We start from the raw sequence: 21,392 nt of genomic DNA, 5'->3' as shown, positions 1-21,392 counted from the left end.
CTCCACGTTTTCAATCGGAAGAAGGAAGTAACGATCGGCGCATGCTCACACTCATCTCTCCAACTTGTTAATTAAACAATTATCAACAATTTGAGGTGAGTCAAACTCTTTGGGACATTTTATTTCACTAATTACAATTACAATGAGAATGATATCATTTATATCGAGGGACAGTGAAACTTAGTTAATGCCAATATTTGCTGTAATAATTATTCTTTAAATGTGGATTTCGTTAATGTACTTTTTAGTCCAGTTTTGTGTTTTTCTTTGATTTCAGCTGTGATGATGTTTGCAGCAGCAAACACACAGATGTCTGTGTGTTAGCAAACACACAGATGTCTGTGTTTGTGTGCATATATATATATATATATATATACATAAATACATACATACACAGACACGTGGATTTACTGTATATGTCTGCATATATATATACACACACAGTCATACAACGTACACACTGCTATGTATATGACTATATATATATATATATATACATATATGTAGGTCCCGGGTTGAGTCGGGGTTAACCACAGTAAATAAGGTACTCAATACATAGCAGATTTATTTTATAGAAGGAGCTTCTACAGGACTAGAATGAAACAGTTCTAGTCCTGTAGAAGCTCCTTCTATAAAATAAATATATATACATATATATAGATAAGAAAAAAGCAACAAGAATGGATTAGTTGTTGCTTTTTTCTTGTTTATAATCACCCCACATTATTTTATGGTTAATACCATAAAGATTTCTGGTGCATCTAAGTTAAGTACTGCATTCATGTGAATTCTTTGGAACTCACTTGAATCTTAATTGTTTTACATATATATAGATAGGTAGATATCAATATTTCTGTATACTGGTGTGTTTATGGCTTTATGAAACAAATCTACATGTGCATATATATATATATATATATGAACGCATATGCCATACACATACGTATTGATACGTGTATAATTATATTAAATATATACATGTAGGGCTATATACATGTGTGTGTATGAATACATACAGCTGTGTGTTTATGTATGTTCTGGAGGAAGAAGCAATGCCCATGACCTTTGTATACGGGTGTGTGTGTATGTATGTATATATATATATATATATATATATAATGTACTGGAGTGGTATATGTTGGTTATGGCCGGACAGAAAGTTACCATCGGTTTCATGTCTACTATTGCATTTAGCTAAATAGCCAACTCTGGACTACTGCCCGATCTATATATATGTATGTATATATACATGCGCGCGTGAATAATAATGCATCTTGTCCGTCTTTTGTGGGTGTTTTGTCTTTCTAAACAGTTAATTATTCTCTATGTGAAGATGTATTGTTGACATATGTTTGGATTAATTTATCAAATTTGATCTTCAAGCACCGACACGGTAAGCTCTCGAATTATAAGTCGGTGTCTCTCATAGCACAATAAACACGTAGGTGGTCTAGCTGGAAATAACAACTGATTCCCCTCATTTTACTCTCTATTGTCTATCTTTCTCTTTAAAACTTTTCTAAATAAAAAAAAAAAGGAATAGTCACGATGGACAATGTAATCCTAGAGATACAAATTGAGGGCGTGGTCGCAGGTGGAACTCCTCTATAATTATAGCTACCCTAGAACTAAACAAAACCGAGTAGCGTCTATATGTTCACTTGGACTTCCAGAAATAGCAGTTAAGTCTCCTTCAAATTCTACTTTTTTTTAAAGGACATATCAGACACCACCTCTGGATATATTAATAGAGGGGATAGTCACAATGTAAACGCCTTTGGTCATAGATTTGTTCGATCAGGGCTTAGATTAAACAATAATCAGAGAAAATTTTTCGGAAAAATTGGCAAAAAGAGCGTATATAGGCGTGGCTGTGTGATAAGAAGTTTGCTTCCCAGCCACATGGTTCCAGGTTCAGTCCCACTACATAACACCCTGGGCAGGTGTCTTCTACTATAGCCTTGGGCCCACAAAGGCCTTGTGAGTGGATTTGATAGATGGAAACTGAAAGAAGCCCGTCGTATATATATGTGTGTGTGTATATGTTTGTGTTTGTCTCCCAGCACTACTTGACAACTGCTGTTGGTATGTTTACATCCCCTTAGCAATTTGGTAAAAGAGACTGATAGCATGAGTTCTAGGCTTTAAAAAAATCCCTCAAAATTAGTACTGGGGTCATTTCATATTATTTAGTGTCTGCTTTCCATGCTGGCATGGGTTAGATAGTTTGACTGGAACTGTAAGTTGGAGAGCTGTACCAGGTTCCAGTCTGATTTGACTTGGTTTCTCTGACTGGTTGCCCTTCCTAATGCCAACTGCTCCAAGAGTGTGGTGGGTGTATCTTACGTGTCCCCAACTCTGGCCACAATTGCGATTTCACTTGGCTTGATGAGTCTTCTCAAACAGCAAATTGATAAAGGTCTCCATCACTTGTCATTGCCTCTGTGAGACTCAACATCCAAAGATCATACTTCACCACCGCATCCCATGTCTTCCTGGGGCTACCTCTTCCACAGGTTCTTTCCACTGTTTGAGCTATCCTTGTCTGTATGCAGCACATGACCATACCAGCGCAGTCTTCTCTCTTGCGCACTACATCTGATGCCTCTTATGCCCAATTTTTATCTCAAGATACTTACATCCTATCATACATGCACACATCTAGCTGAGTATGCTAGCTTCATTTCTTTCAAGCTTTCGCATGTCCTCTGCAGTCACAGCCCATGTTTCACTGTTGTGTAGCATGGCTGTTCACACGCTGGCATCATACAATCTGCCTTTCACTTTGTGTATGAGGCCTTTTGTTACCAACAAAGGTAGAGGCTCTCTGAATTTTCCCCATCCTATTCTTATTCTAGCAGCTACACACTTGGAGCATCCACCTCCACTACCAGCTTGGTCACCCAGATAACGAAAGCTATCAACTACTAAGTATCCCACCTGGCATTTGATGGAGTCTATATCTTTTTAGTGTTTATTGTACCTGTATTTGTTTGACTAAAAATTCTTCAAAGGGGTGCCCCAGTATGGCCACAATCTAATGACTGAAACAAGTAAAAAATAAAAGATGTTCTAACGTCCACTTGATGTCAAGGCAAAGAGACAAATATACACAAACTCCCTCTCACACACACATGTCGGGCTTCTTTCAGTTTCCGTTTACCAAATTCGCTCATGAAGTTTTTGTCAATTTGGGGCTGAAGTAAAAGCCACTTGCCTAAGGTGCCATGTTGTGTGACTCAACTCAGAACTCTGTGGTTGGGAAGCAAACTTCTTTATCACACAACCACCCCTACAACTAGAGAGTGAGTGTATGTTTGCATACATGTATGTTGTATGCGACTCCGAAACCTAGAGATTCGTGCCATCACCATCATCATTTAATGTCTGTTTTCCATGCTGACATGGGTTGGGCGATTTCCTACACCTGTTTTGGTCTTTTGTTTTCTGTAAATTTGAACTATATATATACATACACATACATACACAGGGTGTTTGGGCTAAATTTGACTATTTTTTTAATGTCTCCTTTTTTTTTCTGGAACAGCTTAATGTATTGTGAACAGTCAACAGTGTTGGAGAGCATAAAGATTAAAGTTGTAGTTGAGAAAAAGTTAGCTGACACGAAGGACTAGAAGCCTTCTGAATATTGAAAAAGCGTTTACCTGCATCATGTTGATTTGTGTCAGGTGTCAAAATGCTGACATCTTGACTACTGCACAATGCTGTAAGACATGTCATGAACAGCTGCGGTTAGACTACACAGCCATGGCCAGCAGGAAGGAACAGCGAGGGTGATGTCATGCCACCTTATATCTTTGAATAGAGCCTTAGGCTCAGTTCAGATGGCTCTGTGAAGCTGCTGGAGAGGGTTGCTGTTGAAAGGCCATATGCATGGTAGCAGCATTCAGCTTCTTGCCATACCTCTAGAAAAAGTGAGAAGTGTTTGTTGGAGAATAATTTCTATGATTTCACTAGCCCAAGTTTCTTATTTCTTTATTGCCCACAAGGGGCTAAGCACAGAGGGGACAAACAAAGATAGATAAGGGATTAAGTCGATTATATCGAACCCAGTGTGTAACTGGTACTTATTTAATCGACCCTGAAAGGATGAAAGGCAAAGTCGACCTTTGCGGAATTTGAACTCAGAACGTAGCGGCAGACAAAATACTGCTAAGCATTTCGCCTGGCGTGCTAGCATTTCTGCCAGCTCGCCTCCCAAGTTTCTTGCCTTTGGATTACTACAGTTGTAATTCCATAGATTACTATGTGTGAAGTGTGGTTGAGAAGGAGACCAGCCACTCTACCTGCAACACTAAGGCCGAGCTGATGGTCAAGATCAAGGAGGTATCTGAAGATCTTCTCAGGGACATAGTGAGGAATGCTTGTGCCAGGCTCTGGAGCCATCTTGACGCCATGGTGGAAGCTGAGGGCAGCTACTCTGAGTAAACTGTTATCTCCTAGTCATAATCTAGTTCAGTGATTCCCAAACTTTTTTGGGCTGCTGCCCCCATGACATCTTGGCCACATCCCTAGCACCCCCATCATCACAAACGTAGACCCCTTTCTGAAGCAAATTCAGAGCAACTGTATTTCACAAATAAAACTTAACCTAATGAACCCATTATTTTGTTGTTTTTACATGAATCAGCATCCCATTATCACCCCACTTCAACGCCTCCTTGGAACTTTCCACTGCACCCAGGGGGGCAATACCGCAAGTAGAATATACTTATGCATAGAAAGTAGGAAAGAAATAAGTTGCTTCTTTTGCTGCTATTTCTAGCAGTCCGAATGACCACATAGATGTTACTGTTGTGTATGTATTATTGTTATTAACCTTCCGACCTAATCAAACAAGTCATGACATGGTTTGTGTATGATTTAGAAAGCATACTTGTAGTTGAACTAATTAAATCTAAAGTAGTGTGGAGGTGCACGGCTTAGTGGTTAGGGTGTTGGACACATGGTCGTAAGATTGTGGTTTCAGTTTCAAGACTGGGCGACGCATTGTATTCTTGAACAAGTCTCTTCATTTCATGTTGCTCCAGTCCACTCAGCTGGCAAAAATGAGTAACCCTGCAAGGGACTGGCAGCCCATCCAGGGGAGGAAATGTTATGATCTCGGTCACTCAGTCACTAGGAAAACTGAGTAACCAGCCCTATACTTCCTCAAACTAATGATTTTTGTTGCTATTTCTAGCAGTCCGAATGACCACATAAATGTTCCTAGACTGGGCAGTGCTTTGCATTCTTAACTAAGATACTTTATTTCACATTGCTCCAGTCCATTCAGCTGGCAAAAATGAGTGACCCTACAAATGGCCAGTGTCCCGTTCTAGGGAATTTATATGCCATGGAAACCAGAAAACCGGCCCTTATGAGTCAGCATGAATCGAGAAGGTAACCTTTGCCTTTCCTTTACTAAAGTAGTAATAGAAATATACAGGTGTAAGAGTGGCTGTGTGGTAAGTAGCTTGCTTATGAACCACATGGTTCTGGGTTCAGTCCCACTGCGTAGCACCTTGGGCAAGTGTCTTCTACTAAAGCCTCGAGCTGACCAAAGCCTTGTGAGTGGATTTGGTAGACGGAAACTGAAAGAAGCCTGTCGTATATATGTATGTGTTTGTATATGTTTGTGTGTCTGTGTTTGTCCCCCCAGCATCGCTTGACAACCGATGCTGGTGTGTTTATGTCCCTGCAATTTAGCAGTTCAGCAAAAGAGACTGATAGAATAAGTACTAAGCTTACAAAGAATAAGTCCTGGGGTCGATTTGCTCGACTAAACGTGGTGCTCCAGTATGGCCACTGTTACAAGACTGAAACAAGTAAAAAAAAGTAGTGTCTTAAGTTCGTTTAGTGAGGTCCAAGACGACCTGGGTCAAATTATCCTCATGTCTTTCTGAGTATTGATAAAACAAATAACATTAATTATTAAAATAATATTACAGATTGGCAAGATTAAATCAATGCCTCCCCCCTCCCCATCCCGCTGCCAGCTCACCCTAAATATGTGTCCTTGTACTATTAATGTTAAAAATCAATATTGGTGTGTGTGGGGGGGTGAGGGTGGTGGAGCCTTAGGAGAGTCACTAGTGTCAGATAGAATATTATGTAATTACTTTAGCTCTCGTCCATCCTTTCAGGGCTGATGAAATGTGGGGTTTATTTAATCAACCCTTCGTCTCGGGTCCCTGGGATCCTGTCAACCTGTTGAGTCCATGACCAGCATTGAGGATGGACGTTAGAAAATGATGATGTGTGAATGTATAGATAAGTGAAGGTAATGACCAGGGCCAGCGGAATTCAGTGTGTTTGTGTTATCATTGTCTTACTGCAATCACCTTGTCTTTTTTACTTCAGCAATGGTGGTGTCCCAGCAGCCTGCAGGCTAGCACAGGTTAAAGAATGTTGTGTAGGCGCAGGAGTGGCTGTGTGGTAAGTAGCTTGCTTACCAACCACATGGTTCTGGGTTCAGTCCCACTGCGTGGCATCTTGGACAAGAGTCTTCTACTATAGCCTCGGGCCGACCAAAGCTTTGTGAGTGGATATTTGGTAGACGAAAACTGAAAGAAGCCCGTCGTATATATATGTATATATATGTGTGTGTGTGTGTTTGTCCCCCTAGCATTGCTTGACAACCGATGCTGGTGTGTTTACGTCCCCGTCACATAGCAGTTCGGCAAAAGAAACCGATAGAATAAGTACTGGGCTTACAAAGAATAAGTCCCGGGGTCAATTTGCTCGACTAAAGGCGGTGCTCCAGCATGGCTGCACTCAAAGGACTGAAACAAGTAAAAGAATAAAAGATTGATAGACAGACAGACACACATAGAAGCATTGCTATGTAAAGAAATTAGCTTCGTAACCACTGGATTTCAGGTTCATTGCTGTGTAGTATCTTGGTCAAGTGTTTCCTACTATAGACCCCTCACAACCAAAGCATTGCTTAGGGATTTGGTAGATGGAAGCTGAAAGAAGTCCCTTGTATGTACGTGTGTGTGTGTGTTTACATTTGTGCTTCTTCAAGACAAGTTCACCGACAAGCAGTAACATTGATCTTTCCACCAACAGCAAATCATCAGCTGGTTTTGTGTCCTCTGAAGATATGTGCAATAAGAGAACTTTTGAAAAACTGGTAACGGTTAGTGACTGAAGGGTGTTCAAATGTAAAACAGTGCCTCTATTCTCCTAACCCATGGGAACATGGAAAAACGTGTAAAAATGAATAAATGAACTGATATAACACTGACTGGGTGTGCCTCCACAAAAATGTTGAATATAAAAACAAGACATTTATAGCTGCTACGAAGTGTTGGTTAAACTCTAAATTTAGTTTCTAACAGAAAATAGCATTGAAACAAAATACTGCTTGCAGAGCAAGCAGGCTTCATACGAGACAGATGCACTGGAACGTTACATACTAAGAGCTCACCAGAAATGGATTCTCTTGTCCTCTTTTACTTGTTTCAGTCATTTGACTGTGGCCATGCTGGAGCACTGCTTTTAGTCGAGCAATTTGACCCCAGGACTTATTCTTTGTAAGCCTAGTACTTATTCTATCGGTATCTTTTGCTGAACTGCTAAGTTACGGGGACGTAAACACACCAGCATCGGTTGTCAAGTGATGTTGGGGGACAAACACACACACACATATATGACGGGCTTCTTTCAGTTTCAGTCTACCAAATCCACTCACAAGGCTTTAGTAGAAGACACTTGCCCAAGGTGACACGCAGTGAGACTGAACCCGGAACCATGTGGTTCATAAGCAAGCTACTTACCACACAGCCACTCCTTAGTAATCCATATATGGATTACTAAAAATGGTCACTAGCTTTTGTTAACTAGATCTGTTTAGCAGGTGGGGTTGTTGCTCTGAAAGTCTAGTAGCCAGGGTAACAACTAGTTGAAAAATGTTCATGGAGATTCTACTGATGCTGGCAATGAAAGTCTTTTCTCTTGGAGTAAAGGGTAGATTGTATGGTACTTCTTTTAGAACAGTGATGCTGCTTGCTAATGAGACATGGTCCTTGTGTGATGAGGATACTGGAAAGAGATGAAGCTAGCCTGCTCTGTTGGATGCGTAAGTATAGATTGACAACAAAGTACAAATGAGTTGAGAAAAAAATTGGGTATAAGAGGAATCAGATGTGTGCAAGAAAAAAAATTGCACTGGTTTGGGCATGTGTGTATGGATGAGGACAGCTGTATAAAGAAATGCCAAAAGATGTGGAAGGTGGAGACCCAGGAATGCATGGAACAAAGTGGTGGAGGCTGATTTCAGGAATTTGAACCTCACAGAAGAGATGACAAAGGATTGGGATGACTGGCCGTGTATTGTTCTTGAGAAGACCTGCTCACCTTGATGAAACTGAGATTCTGGAACCTATGCACTCCCCTGCTCAGTTTCCTCCTCGTGAAATTTCCACCGGCCATCATTTCTCTAATTGCAGTATTCTGCTGATGTAATTACATGTGAGCAGAACTGGTTTTTCCTGATACCATTATCCTTTTCATTACCACCAACTATTTCATTTGTTATTCGTCTTTCATTCTTAACACTATCCTCTCCACCTACTTTCTACATTGAATACCCTCAATCACATCATCTCTCGCTCACTCTCTGTTATCCTTTTTCCTATCTGTTCTACCATTATTACTATTCTGCTGCACTTCACCTCTCCTTTTCTGGCAATGTCTGTTTATTCCTTACTTTCCCTCACCTCTTATATATATCATGTGGTCAACCCCCCCTCCCCTTATCCACCCCCCAACCCTGCTCAACTTCTACAATTATCTCCTCCTTCATCCTTCAGCATCTGTTCTTCATTATATTCACCCTCTTATCCATCCTCCATCTCTAACCATATCTCTCCCTCTCCTGTACATTCTTACAACCTCTACCTGCTTGCATTGTGTTCTCTGAAGAATGGGAAAGGAAGGTGGTCGTGTCCTCGTTCTGCACCAGCATGAATAACAAGGCCATTGTCGACAACTTAAAGCTCCCACTGTACACAGTCCTGAGGGTGAGAAAGGAGTGAAAAGACAGTAACTTTGAGGTTGACCACTAAGCTCGCTTGGAAAACGAATAATCACTGTAAACAAAAGGTGAAAAATGCTAATTTCATCTAGAAAGCCAAGCAGTTTATTGAGGGTCTGTGAGATTGAATGAAGGCCTTTGTTATAAGTCTTACAAGATGCACTCAGGACAGCTGCTCACTTAAAAGTCCAAGAAAAACCATGCGAAGAGGGCCAAGACACTGTTGAACAAGTAGAAGCATCCCCTCGTATCAAACGTGTGGGTTTTTTCAGATGAATAAGGCACACAAGCTGAATAGCAAGTTAGCCTACATAATGTTCCCAGGTTCATAAAAGCCAATGTTATGAGTTCAATTGCTGATAGGTCAGTGCATTATATCCTTGTGCTTTGTACAACATGTCATGTTGCCCTAGTCTGCCATTTGACTACCACTGAATGCTGATGCTCTGCTCCCCCCCCCCTCCAACTACTATGTTCTGGATGTCATTAGTGGTACGGTTGAGAAGGTATCTGTCCAGCATTACAGTAGCACCTTAAACAATTAGTAAAACCCAAGGCACATGCTACCAAGCCATACAAGTCAACAGCGATAGTTTATTTTTTAGTTTATGTATATAACTTTTTACTGAGTTAATCAAGTAGCCACAATATTGGCCATGGGAGACCTCTTTAATACCATGGCCAAATTGCAAGTGCATAACAAAGAATAGAGGGCTTGCATTTGCTAACAATTTAAAAAATCTTTAATAAATTCATAGGTATGTAATATGTATGAAATTACTGTTTTGGTCATAGGGATATTTTAGAAATAAAGGTTATGGCTTCCTCTCATGTGTACTGAGCATTCACTTCATCTACTAGAAATAATAGCTCAATTGCCCTCAAATACACCCTACCCCCTTATTGCTTTGGCCAAAAGTATGTTGCACCAATTCCATCTTTTGTTTACAGTATTGAGAATTATAATATCCAATGCCTCTAAATGTGAATGATGGTAGGATGTGATTTGAGTGAAATTTGGATGCTTTTTCCAGCAGGTAGCGTGATCTAGATGAGGCAGTTGGTATCTGGGGACTTGGCTCAAATGGTAGCATACAGGACAAAATACCTTTGAAAAATTATTATTTAGGCACAGGAGTGGCTGTGTGGTAAGTAGCTTGTTTACCAACCACATGGTTCTGGGTTCTGTCCCACTGCGTGGCACCTTGGGCAAGTGTCTTCTTTTATAGCCTCGGGCCGACCAAAGCCTTGTGAGTGGATTTGGTGGACGGAAACTGAAAGAAGCCCGTCGTATTTATGTATATATATATATATATATATATATATATATATATATATATGCGTGTGTGTGTGTCTGTGTTTGTCCCCCTAGCATTGCTTGACAACCAATGCTGGTGTGTTTATGTCCCCGTTACTTAGCAGTTCGGCAAAAGAGACCAATAGAATAAGTACTGGGCTTACAAAAGAATAAGTCCTGGGGTTGAGTTGCTTGATTAAAGGCGGTGCTCCTGCATGGCTGCAGTCAAATGACTGAAACAAGTAAAAGAGTATATGTTCTTTTTACTTTCTGTGTTCAAACCACTCGGCTGTGGCCTCCTAAGTCTCCAGACTGCTGTTGTCTGGATATATTTTTACTGGGGTACGATCGAGAGAGTCACCAACAGGACTGCCTGCCACAGCAAGGAAGTGCTCAAGTAGCACATCTGCCAGGAGGCATTCCAAGATTTGTCAGCTGCGACCAAGAAACATGTCTGTTCCCGATTCCACTGTTGCCTCAAGGTTGTTATTCAAGTTGGTAGGGGTTATACTGAATAATTATGTAGTATACAGATCCAGCAGCTTTGTGTATCTTGAATTTTCAATATTTCTTAAAAGATAAAGGTTTTACTCTTTTACTTGTTTTAGTCATTTGACTGCAGCCATGCTGGAGCACTGCCTTTAATCGAGCAACTCGACCCCGGGACTTAATCTTTTGTAAGCCCAGTACTTATTCTATCGGTCTGTTTTGCCAAACCACTAAGTAACAGGGACGTAAACACACCAGCATCGGTTGTCAATCAATGCTAGGGGGACAAACACAAACACACACACATACATACATATATATACATATATACGACGGGCTTCTTTCAGTTTCCGTCTACCAAATCCACTCACAAGGCTTTGGTCGGCCCGAGGCTATAGTAGAAGACACTTGCCCAAGGTACCACGCAGTGGGACTGAACCCGGGGCCATGTGGTTGGTAAACAAGCTACTTACCACACAGCCACTCCTTATAATGCATTTTTATTCCTGAACTCTGACAGCCATGCTAATTATACGTCTGCACTGTATGTCTTGATTTTTATCTTTCTTACATCAATCAAAGGACTTCCGGTTATATACAAGGGTGATCAATTTAATCGATTGTACCACCATCCCTTTATCTTACAGTTATGTGTGTTTGAGCCAATGTGATACATCATTAATGAGTTAATAAGGGAACATTTACACTGTCACTTGATCTGCTAGAAATAGCAGCATATTTTCCTCATCTCACAGCCCTACTATTTTGAAATAGGAAGGACAATACTGTAACCTCCCGGTTAAGTATGCGTCACAGATAAGTACCTGCAAAACCTTCAAGAATCTCAGGTTCAGGTTTATCAATGATTTATTCTACAGCAGAACATCTAAATAAGTAATAAATGGCTCAAGGTATGGGATAACAGAAAACTGACAGGAAAGATAACAAATGTGATCTAAAACTGTGTGCATGCATGAGCCTTTCTGTGATTAGCTGCATGCATACATTCGTGCTGTTGCTATGTACCGGCTAAGTACACACAAGTGGTTAGGTTCAAGTTGTGTACTTAAGAGGGAGTAATGTAGTTCTGAATACATCATCTGGATTTCATGATCAGATATCTGCTTCAAGAGGTATAGTCTGGGTTTTAACAATATTGTTATCATAATCATGATCACATTAAACTTTAGCTGGGCATAATATGAAGGAGAGATGTCAGCAAGTGACTATATACAACAGCAGTTCAAAAACTGAATAGATGGACCTTTCAGAAGCTTAGAGTCCATGGGGAAATTCATTTAAAAAAAATAGGTGGGGTGGTTCTTGGTACTACTAAGGTTAGCAGCGATTGGTATGGAGTTTTGCTTATTGACTCAGTCATGATGAAACCAACAAATAATCCTTTCTACTGGAGGCACAAGGCCTCAAGTTTGTTGGGTCGGGACTGGTGTTTCACTGGTACTTAATTTATCGACCCCGAAAGGAGGAAAGGCAGAGTCGACCTCAGTGGAATTTGAACTCAGAATGTAGCAATGAGTGAAATACCACTAAGCATTTCATCCAACATGCAAACGATTCTGCCAGCTCACCACCTTGGAACCAACAAATAATAATTATTGAAAAGCAACAAGCTTCTTAAACTGCAAATAGTAATGATGCAAGTGTGTAGTTAAATGCTCAATTTTGGTCTTCAAAGCTTAAGTAACCATTTGACAAGAACATAATCTTAATAACTTCCTCTTATAGCATAATTAACAGTTTTTTTTTTTGGGGGGGGGGGTTCTGTGTAAATACCATAACCTATCTGAGATGCTGTTAACATTTAACTAAGGTCACTCTAATCTACCAAACCTCATTACTATTCCACTTTCATTTAGACTGTATTTATTGCTCCATTATTTAGACAGATACACTTTCAAAATTATATTTAGTCAATGTATATAGAACTGTGTTATTCTAAGACGTTAGGATGCAATGTGAGGGAGTTTTGATTCTCAGACTAACTGGTGTGTTATGCTCTTAGACAATACACTTCATTTCACATTCTGATTAACCTTGCAAGGAACTGGCATCCTTTCGGTGAGAAGAGTCTTGTACACTCCATTGCTTAAATGCCACAGAAATCAGAATAAGCTCTCGCCACCACATAACCTCATAGGACAGACTTGAACTTTTTCTTTTTAACTAATTGTTAGTTAACCCTTAATTTGTTTGTCCTTTCCTTTTCTGAGATATGATTGGAATGTGGTTGCTATTTCCAGGAAGTTCAAAGCAACCTGGCATCTTTACACTTCTGAAGTACAGCGTAGAGGGAAAAAATATATATTTTATTAAAATAACTTTACAGAATAAAATTATTAACTTCATTTTATGAAGCACACCTAGAAATCTATTTTTTCCACATTACTATTTGTTGTTCAAATTTCTTAGTTTTGCAAACAGTATGGTGACCTCACTAGAGGGAGTCTATGTATGGTTGCAAGAAACAGCAATCAAATTTCTCTCAAGTCATATACTTTTACATCTTAAAAAGAGAAGGACATATTTAACCCCTTGACAATGGTTGACGCAAATATGCGATCATACTCTTGCTTGCCTACCCACGATTAACGTAAATATACGATGTAGAGCTGCCTTATATCTCTCATAGACTTTTTAGCGGCTGGCGTGTGTTTACATTCACTATCATGTACTTTATCTCTTGAGGTGCACGTGCTCGCTGTTCATTTGCATTATCTTAGCTATTTTAGGTTACGTTCAAGTCATGAGACTAGCAGTAGACCAATGACATGTGCATACTTTACATGCATATGCATTGGTGCAACTGCTATAAAAGTAACGGTCTCCAGCGAAAATGCATCATAATTCAAAATGTCTTCAAGTCAATTACAAATTCTGCATTTGCTCTTTGGTCCCCCATCAGCGAATTTATGCCCGTCAACACCTGCGGCAACCAACTTGTCGTCGCGTCAAACATCGTGAGCTCGTTGGCACTTGTGTGCTTGTGTGGCCTCATTAGATAAAAACAAAATAACAGGGCAGTGTCTCGCAAGCTTTGGGTAATACTGGCGTCAAGAGGTTAATAATGTAGTCTTAGATTTACTATGCCTGGTAAAAAGTGATGGGATGATCAACATTAGGATCGAATGGTGCTTTTTACATGCCACCGGCACGGAAGCCAGTTAGCCGCTCTGGCAACAATCACGCTCGGATGGTGCTCTTTAGCGCTCCACTAGCACGGATGCCTGTCACCAAATTTGATTTAATGTGCATTAATTTCACTAATCCTTTCTTTAACTGCAATATGCATGTGTGGGAATTTTTTTGTTTTAGGGTGTTTTAGGTTTTCAGTGTCAGATTATGGAAAGGGTTGAAGGCAGCGAGCTAGGAGAAACGTTAGCACGCCGGGCGAAATGCTTAGTGGTATTTTGTCTGCTGCTACGTTCTGAGTTGAAATTCCGCCAAGGTCGACTTTGCCTTTTATCCTTTCAGGGTCGATTAAATAAGTACCAGTTATGCACTAGGGTTGATATAATCAACTTAATCCGTTTGTCCTTGTTTAGCCCCTTGTGGGCAATGAAGAAATAAGATTATGGAAAGGGTATATTATAAAGGAGAGATGTCAAATGTGTCGATGAAGAATCCCAAATGACTTACTAATCAATGTTTTTGTTTCTTTATGTAGTGACCATCTGTAGTTTCATCGAAGATGAATGTGGGCACAGCCCATAGTGATGGGAACCCAACCCATTTCTACCTGAACAGTAAAGGAATCTGGCTCACTTATATAATTATGATCTCTCTGGTCCACTTCATGCTGTTAAGTGTTCCCTTTTTCTCAGTGCCCATAGCCTGGACACTCACCAATGTCGTCCATGATGTCGTAAGTACTCACATTCATCTACTTAGCTTGTTTTCTCTGTTCTTTCATCTCAAATTTTTTCCTCTCTCTCTTTTCTCATCTTTTTGTCCCCCTCTTTTATTTCAATATTCCTTTGTCTCTCCTCTGTTGTCACATTCATTGTTTTGATTAAAATTTCAATGGGAAGGAGTCCCCATTTTTATTGCCGATTAAATTTCACTTTCATATTGGTGAGATGATAATAACGTGATCCTCTAATTTGGATTGGGCAATGTCTCTGCCAGTTGTTCAAGCAACACAGAAGCACTCCGTCGGTTACGACGACGAGGGTCCCAGCTGGTACGATCAATGGAACAGCTTGCTCATGAAGTTACCATGCAAGTGACTGAGCAATCCACAAACACGTGTACCCTTAACGTAGTACTCGGGGTGATTCAGCATGACACAGAGTGTGACAAGGCTGGCCCTTTAAAATACAGGTACTACTCATTTTTGCCAGCTGAGTGGACTGGAGCAACATCAAAATATCTTGCTCAAGGACACAACATGTCGTCAGGAATTGAACTCACGACCTTACAATTGTGAGCCGATTACTCTGACCACTAAGCCATATGTCATCACACTACTACTACAAGCTCGTTACAGTGGGAGTGACTATTCACCTGTGCACTTAATGTAATCCTGAACTACAGGTACAGTTTACTCATCAAGTTTCTATTTTACTCACACAACTTGAGACAACCTGAAACTATTCTAGAAACCATTTACCTTCTGAAGTAATCATGCAGTATGGTTGAACTACAGACGGGATCTCAAAATTTGCAATGCAAATTTCTTAACCATTCGGCCAGTAGAAACTGTGTGTTGTTATGTCTGCGGGTTGTCCCATGAAGTGAAGGGTATTGTGATAAATAAATGTAACAGTCATAAAAATGTGTCTTCCAATATATCTTTACAGCTGATGTTTATGATATTACATGTGACGAAAGGTACTCCATGGGAACCTGCTGACCAAGGTAAGGCCCGAATGCAAACACAATGGGAGCAAATCGACTATGGTCAACAGTTCACTGCTACGAAAAAGTTTCTAACCACTGTCCCTATTCTTTTGTGAGTAATTGTTTTCTTTTGTTTTTGGTTCAAACTAATTTGTAAAATTTTGCTATTACGACATGTTTCCTGTTTAGGCAGAAGGCCAGCTACTTTGACGAGGAGGTTAGTTGATGCCTTCAACTACAGTATTTGTCTGGCCCTTTATTTTATCAGCAATGGAGAAATGAGAAGCAAAGTTGACTTTGGTAGGATTTGAACTCAGGATGTAAAGAAGCAGAAGAAATACTGTAAGGCACTAATGATTCTGTACATTATTTACATTTGATGGATATGTCCTCATCTTGTTTGTTGTTATCACAATGCATCGGCTGATTTACTCTCCAGCCTTCATCAGGTGTCCTGGTAGAATTTTGAACCCAACCCTGGGTTTTCATTCCTAAGGTATTTTTTGGTGATGTTATTTACTCAAGGCACTGCCTGGAATTTAATGGGCATATAGCATAATGGCTAAGAATGCTGGTTACTAACCCCAAGATTCCAAGTTCAATTCCAAGCAGTACCTTGAATAAATAATAATACCACCACCACCACCAAAAAATACCTTAGGAATGAGAACCCAGGGTTGGGTACAAAATTCTACAAAGACACCTGATGAAGGCTGGAGAGTAAATCAGCTGAAATGTTGTGGTAACAACAAACAAAATGAGGACACGTATCTGTCCAATGTAAATAATGTATGGAATTCCTCATCTCTAAAATAGAGAACTGTTTTGACTAATGATTCTGCCAGTTGTGAACCTAGTGGCACATGTCTGTATATTTCAAATAACTACAGGAAACAGTTGTTTCCCTTTCAATATGCAATCTCAGATGAAGTCCTTGCTGAACTAATACAGTTCTAACAATTGTAGAGATGGATGTGCATACACTCATTCGTTTGTTTTTGCTTCTGTTTTACCATGTAAGCATGGGTCCGGTGATTAGATATTATTGAGACATTTCTCTTACTGTTGGATGGCCCTTCTTGCCACCCCCACCTGCTTACATAAGTGAGTTTTCATTCCATTCATCTTCGAAAATACAGAGCCACCAGATAGTTTGTTGACTGGAAAATGTTATCAAATGTCACCATCTGAAGCTCAATGATGTTTCAGATGAGTGCAGAAGATAAACATAGGCGCAGGAGTGGCTGTGTGGTAAGTAGCTTGCTAACCAACCACATGGTTCCAGATTCAGTCCCACTGCGTGGCATCTTGGGCAAGTGTCTTCTGCTATAGCCCCGGGCCGACCAATGCTTTGTGAGTGGATTTGGTAGACGGAAACTGAAAGAAGCCCGTCGTATATATGTATATATATATATATATATGTGTGTGCGTGTTTGTCCCCCTAGCATTGCTTGACAACCGATGCTGGTGTGTTTATGTCCCCGTTACTTAGCGGTTCAGCAAAAGAGCCTGATAGAATAAGTACTGGGCTTACAAAAAGAATAAGTCCCAGGGTCTATTTGCTCGATTAAAGGCGGTGCTCCAGCATGGCCGCAGTCAAATGACTGAAACAAGTAAAAGAGTATACCTTAACCTGCAAAAGATTATTGAAACAAGCACAGTAAAATCTTTGCTATAACATTAACTTGTTTTGTGTTTATTTCAACAACATGTGGCTTTTGTTACCATGTTATGTCTTCACTCTCTATTATTTCTTTACGGCCCACAAGGAGCTAAACATAGCGGGGACAAACAAGGACAAAGGGATTAAGTCGATTGCATCGACTCCTGTGCGTAACTGGTACTTAATTTATCGACCCCGAAAGGATGAAAGGCAAAGTCGACCTCAATGGAATTTGAACTCAGAACATAAAGACAGACGAAATACCATTAAGGATTTCGCCCAGCATGCTAACGTTTCTACCAGCTCGCCACCTTCACTCTCTATGCCACTGGCAGAATTGTTAGCATGCTGGATGAAATGCTTATCAGTATTTCACCCCTTTGGTACATTCTGAGTTGAAATTCCACTGAGGTTGACTTTGCCTTCCATCCCTTCAGGGTCGATGAACTAAGTACCGGTTATGCACTGGGATCAATGTAATCGACTAGCGCCCCCCCGCTTCGCCCCCAAAATTTCAGGCCTTGCGTCTATAAAAGAAAGAATGTTATACACTGCATCGTGTGAGCATGAGAATTCAACATGAATTGGTCAGACGGTCAACCTGCTTGGTGAGTGGGACTGGAGGATGAGTGGACATTCTGCAAGAGGTCAAAGGTAGACGAACAGAGGAAAGTCAAATAGCCATATATTGTTATCATCATTATATATTCATGTGTCGGTGCAGGTGTGGTCAAGAGCAATAGTTGGAGAGACTTACCCAAAGTACCATGCGGTGGGGGTGAAATAGAAAACACTTGGTGGTGAAGCAAACTTCTTATCCACATAATCACATAATCGTTTTTGTTTCAGTCATCGGACCGGATTACACTGAGCATACATTCGTAATTTTGTAGTAAGATGATCATATCAACCCACTACTTATTTCAGTTTGGTACATACTAGGTTTTTACCTGCATAAGGAACCCTTTTTTGTCAAAAATTGCGTTAAAAAAATGTGGGAGTTTCTTATACAGGGATAGTATTATAAACCCTTACAAAACCTTTATTCCGAATTTTAAGCCCCATAAATTAGGGGTTCCTTATACACGTTAAAATATGGTACTTTCTCTTTCTCTGTTGGCTGCCAGAATAAGAAGAAAGCAGGGAAAGTTCAGAGTTATTATCCCTGCTGGCAATAAAATGATTCTGTTTTAGGTTGAGATTAGATTCTGTGTTGCTTTTTGTACAAGCATTGAATGTAGATGTGTAAACGTTGGAGAGAAATGAAGCAAATGTGCTCTGCTGTTGGATGGTGTGCACAAGCGACTTAATACAGATGAACTTAGGGATAAACTGGGTATAAGAGGAATCGGATGTGGTATGTAAGAGAGATGATGTAGTGAAAGCAAATTTCAGGATGCTGAACTTCGTTGAAGAAAATAACCAAAGAACGCAAATGTTAGAACTTGAGCAACCCGTGTATGCATGCAAAGCGAAACCTATGATATATGAGATGGGTTTCTGCACAGTTTCCATTTACCTAGTTCCACAATTTGTGATCAAAACACTTCTAGCTGAAACCATCCTGTACACCACAGATCTTAATTATAGGCTGTCAGAAAACAGTTTCACACGAAGTAAAATGACATCAGCCACTGAGTTATGCCCCTTGACAGTTGTGTTCAAATCCTACCAATTGACTTAGTTTTATATTTCTGGTGGTGAGGTTGATAAAAATAAAGTACCAGTTGATATTCGGCTCAGTGTAATGGGCTAACCCTCTCGCTTCAAAATTGCTGGCCTTGTGCTGAAATTAGGTAGAAACCTAAAATTTAGTGGAAAGGAAACAGCTCACCTCCACCCTTGACTGGTACTTATTTTTCGGTCTCAGAGCAATGGAAAACAAAGTTGACTTTCCATCCTTTCAGAGATAATAAAAGTACCAGCCAAGTCCTGGTTTTATAATTGTTCCCTTCCTCTAAATCTTTGGCTTTGTGCCTACATTAGAGATTGTTATTTTTTGTATCTAATCTGTTTTCTGACCAAGTTGTTTGATATTTGATGTGTTTTCACTGTCAATATTTTGTACTTCTGTCAGCATTCAGCTTGTAAGAGCTGAACCATCTCCAACCAGTGAAACTGAAGCATTCCATCAGCAGATGCTTTACAGACAAGGACCAGATATTTGTCAAGATCTGACCAAGTCAAACTAATTCACATTTTCTGCCATTTATACTAGGGCAGGAGAGTCTCTTGCACAATATCAAAGTAGATGAGTTCACTCTGTGGATGATGGAATGCTGATCAAATCAACAGAAATGGCTTTTGAGTTATTGAAAAGAATCACTCTGACAGAGTTTGACACAAATGTCAAAGTATGAACAAAGAAAATTTGGCCAAGATAAAAGTGATTAAATACTTCCATTTTGTATTAGTTCTCTGTTTTTGCCAGCTACGTTATACTGGCAATTCTGTGTCATTGAGACTAACATCTGTTGATGGTCCTACAATAGGATGGCATAAACAAGTGCTCAGTGGATCAATTTTTGTGGGTATCTACATCTCCAGCCATACATGTGCATCCTGTCATCTCCAGAACCACCATTGAAGGTGAAAGAATAGACTATAATGCCTGGTTGATGCAGACCTCTATTTCATCTTTATGTTGGTCGGTAACAGTGAAGCTAGCACCCGGGCTCTTGTATTGATCAAGCTCTCTCAGATTCTTCCATTGAGGATGGCAGAAATCTTTTCAGAAGATAAGCTACTAAAAAGATAGTCTTTGTCTTGGCCATATGTTTTTTTCTTCCTCCTCTTTTTGCTAAGGTATATAATTTTTTTCCTTCTACAAAAATGGTTTAAGTGGAGAACAATCAGTTTAATCAACCACAAATCCATTTCCCTGCTAAAATATTTTGGCCATGTTTCTTATGCTAGAAATTATTCTTGTTGTTGTAAGCTCCCATTAATTTCTTTCTCTTTCCATTTCTAGATTTTTCCTGGCCAGTTTTTATACAAAATACGACACTTACCACTTTCTTATCAATGCATTTGTTCTTGCACTGAACCTTATTCCAAAATTACCCCAGTTCCATGGTGTACGGTTGTTTGGCATCAACAAGTACTGAAGAAGAAGAAGAGGACAACAAGAAGCAAAAAAAGAAGTGGGGAGGAATGAAAAAAAAAGGAAAAAAAAAACTGTGGTGGGGTGGAGCTAAACCAACTTCTTCCAGCTCGCACCACTCCACTCACTCACCCTAAACCTATTATTAACACCACCTCCAGATACTTAACAGTAACGGATAGAAGAAGAGGTGTGCTTATTAAAAATGTGGATGATGGCATCATTTTGGTTGGGTGGGCAAAAATGTATTTTTCTTTTTAAACTGTTTTTTTCCCCTCCTCTTCCTCCTCGCTACCACCAACAGGTTGTAAAGAACTTTTTTTTTTTTTCGTTCTGTCTTTCTTTCCACTATCACATTTTTTCCCAGCTGTCTCATCCTGCACTGTCCCCTCTCACACCTTCTGTGCTAACTGACCCCTCTGGGAGTGGTGGGAAGGGAGAGAAAAGAATGAGGCGTTGGGGTGGGAGGGTGATTTTATATAAGTGATATGCGGTGTGGCAAATTTAGAAGGCACAGGTAGGATTTGCGTGCGCGCGCACACACTCATACATACACACACAAACACCCACACACCCACGTGTGTGTTTTTAATCTTGTCTTACATGGCAGTTGTTACCTAATCTATGTATATATGAATTTTCACCTAGTATTATTTGGTTATGTGTGTGTGTATGTGTGTGTGCGTGTATATATATATATATAGAGACACCCACACAGATGTATAACACAACATTTAATGTAAAAATAATGATAATCTACATACAAATATGTGTGTGTGTATATGTACACACTCAAAATATAATAAAAAGTTTTAAAAATTATTTGCTTTTTTTTTCTATTTATCTCCATTTTAGTATCACAATTTCTTATTTAAAAAAATTTTTATCTGTATAATTGAAGTGACATGTTGCATACAGTATCTCTCTCAAGTGAGAA

General features: G+C 39.8%; 1 protein-coding gene across 1 annotated transcript in view; it reads left to right on the top strand.

The window, feature by feature from the left end:
* The window catches only part of LOC115225846 (ORM1-like protein 2), a 20,626-nt gene extending 58 nt beyond the window's left edge, over positions 1-20,568 (top strand). Inside the window, exons 1-4 of the mRNA XM_029796833.2 lie at positions 1-95; positions 14,515-14,712; positions 15,650-15,801; positions 20,324-20,568. The exon at positions 1-95 is cut by the window's left edge and continues 58 nt beyond it. Coding sequence (XP_029652693.1) covers positions 14,539-14,712; positions 15,650-15,801; positions 20,324-20,459 — 462 coding nt within the window. The 5' untranslated portion in view covers positions 1-95; positions 14,515-14,538 and the 3' untranslated portion in view covers positions 20,460-20,568. The remainder of the gene's footprint in view (positions 96-14,514; positions 14,713-15,649; positions 15,802-20,323) is intronic.
* The last annotated feature ends 824 nt before the right edge of the window (positions 20,569-21,392 follow it).

This window comes from Octopus sinensis, linkage group LG28 (genome assembly GCF_006345805.1).
Source record: "Octopus sinensis linkage group LG28, ASM634580v1, whole genome shotgun sequence".
Taxonomy (NCBI): Eukaryota; Metazoa; Mollusca; class Cephalopoda; order Octopoda; family Octopodidae; genus Octopus; species Octopus sinensis.
Note: the sequence above shows the minus strand (reverse complement) of the source record. Positions and strands in the feature narration are given on the sequence as shown.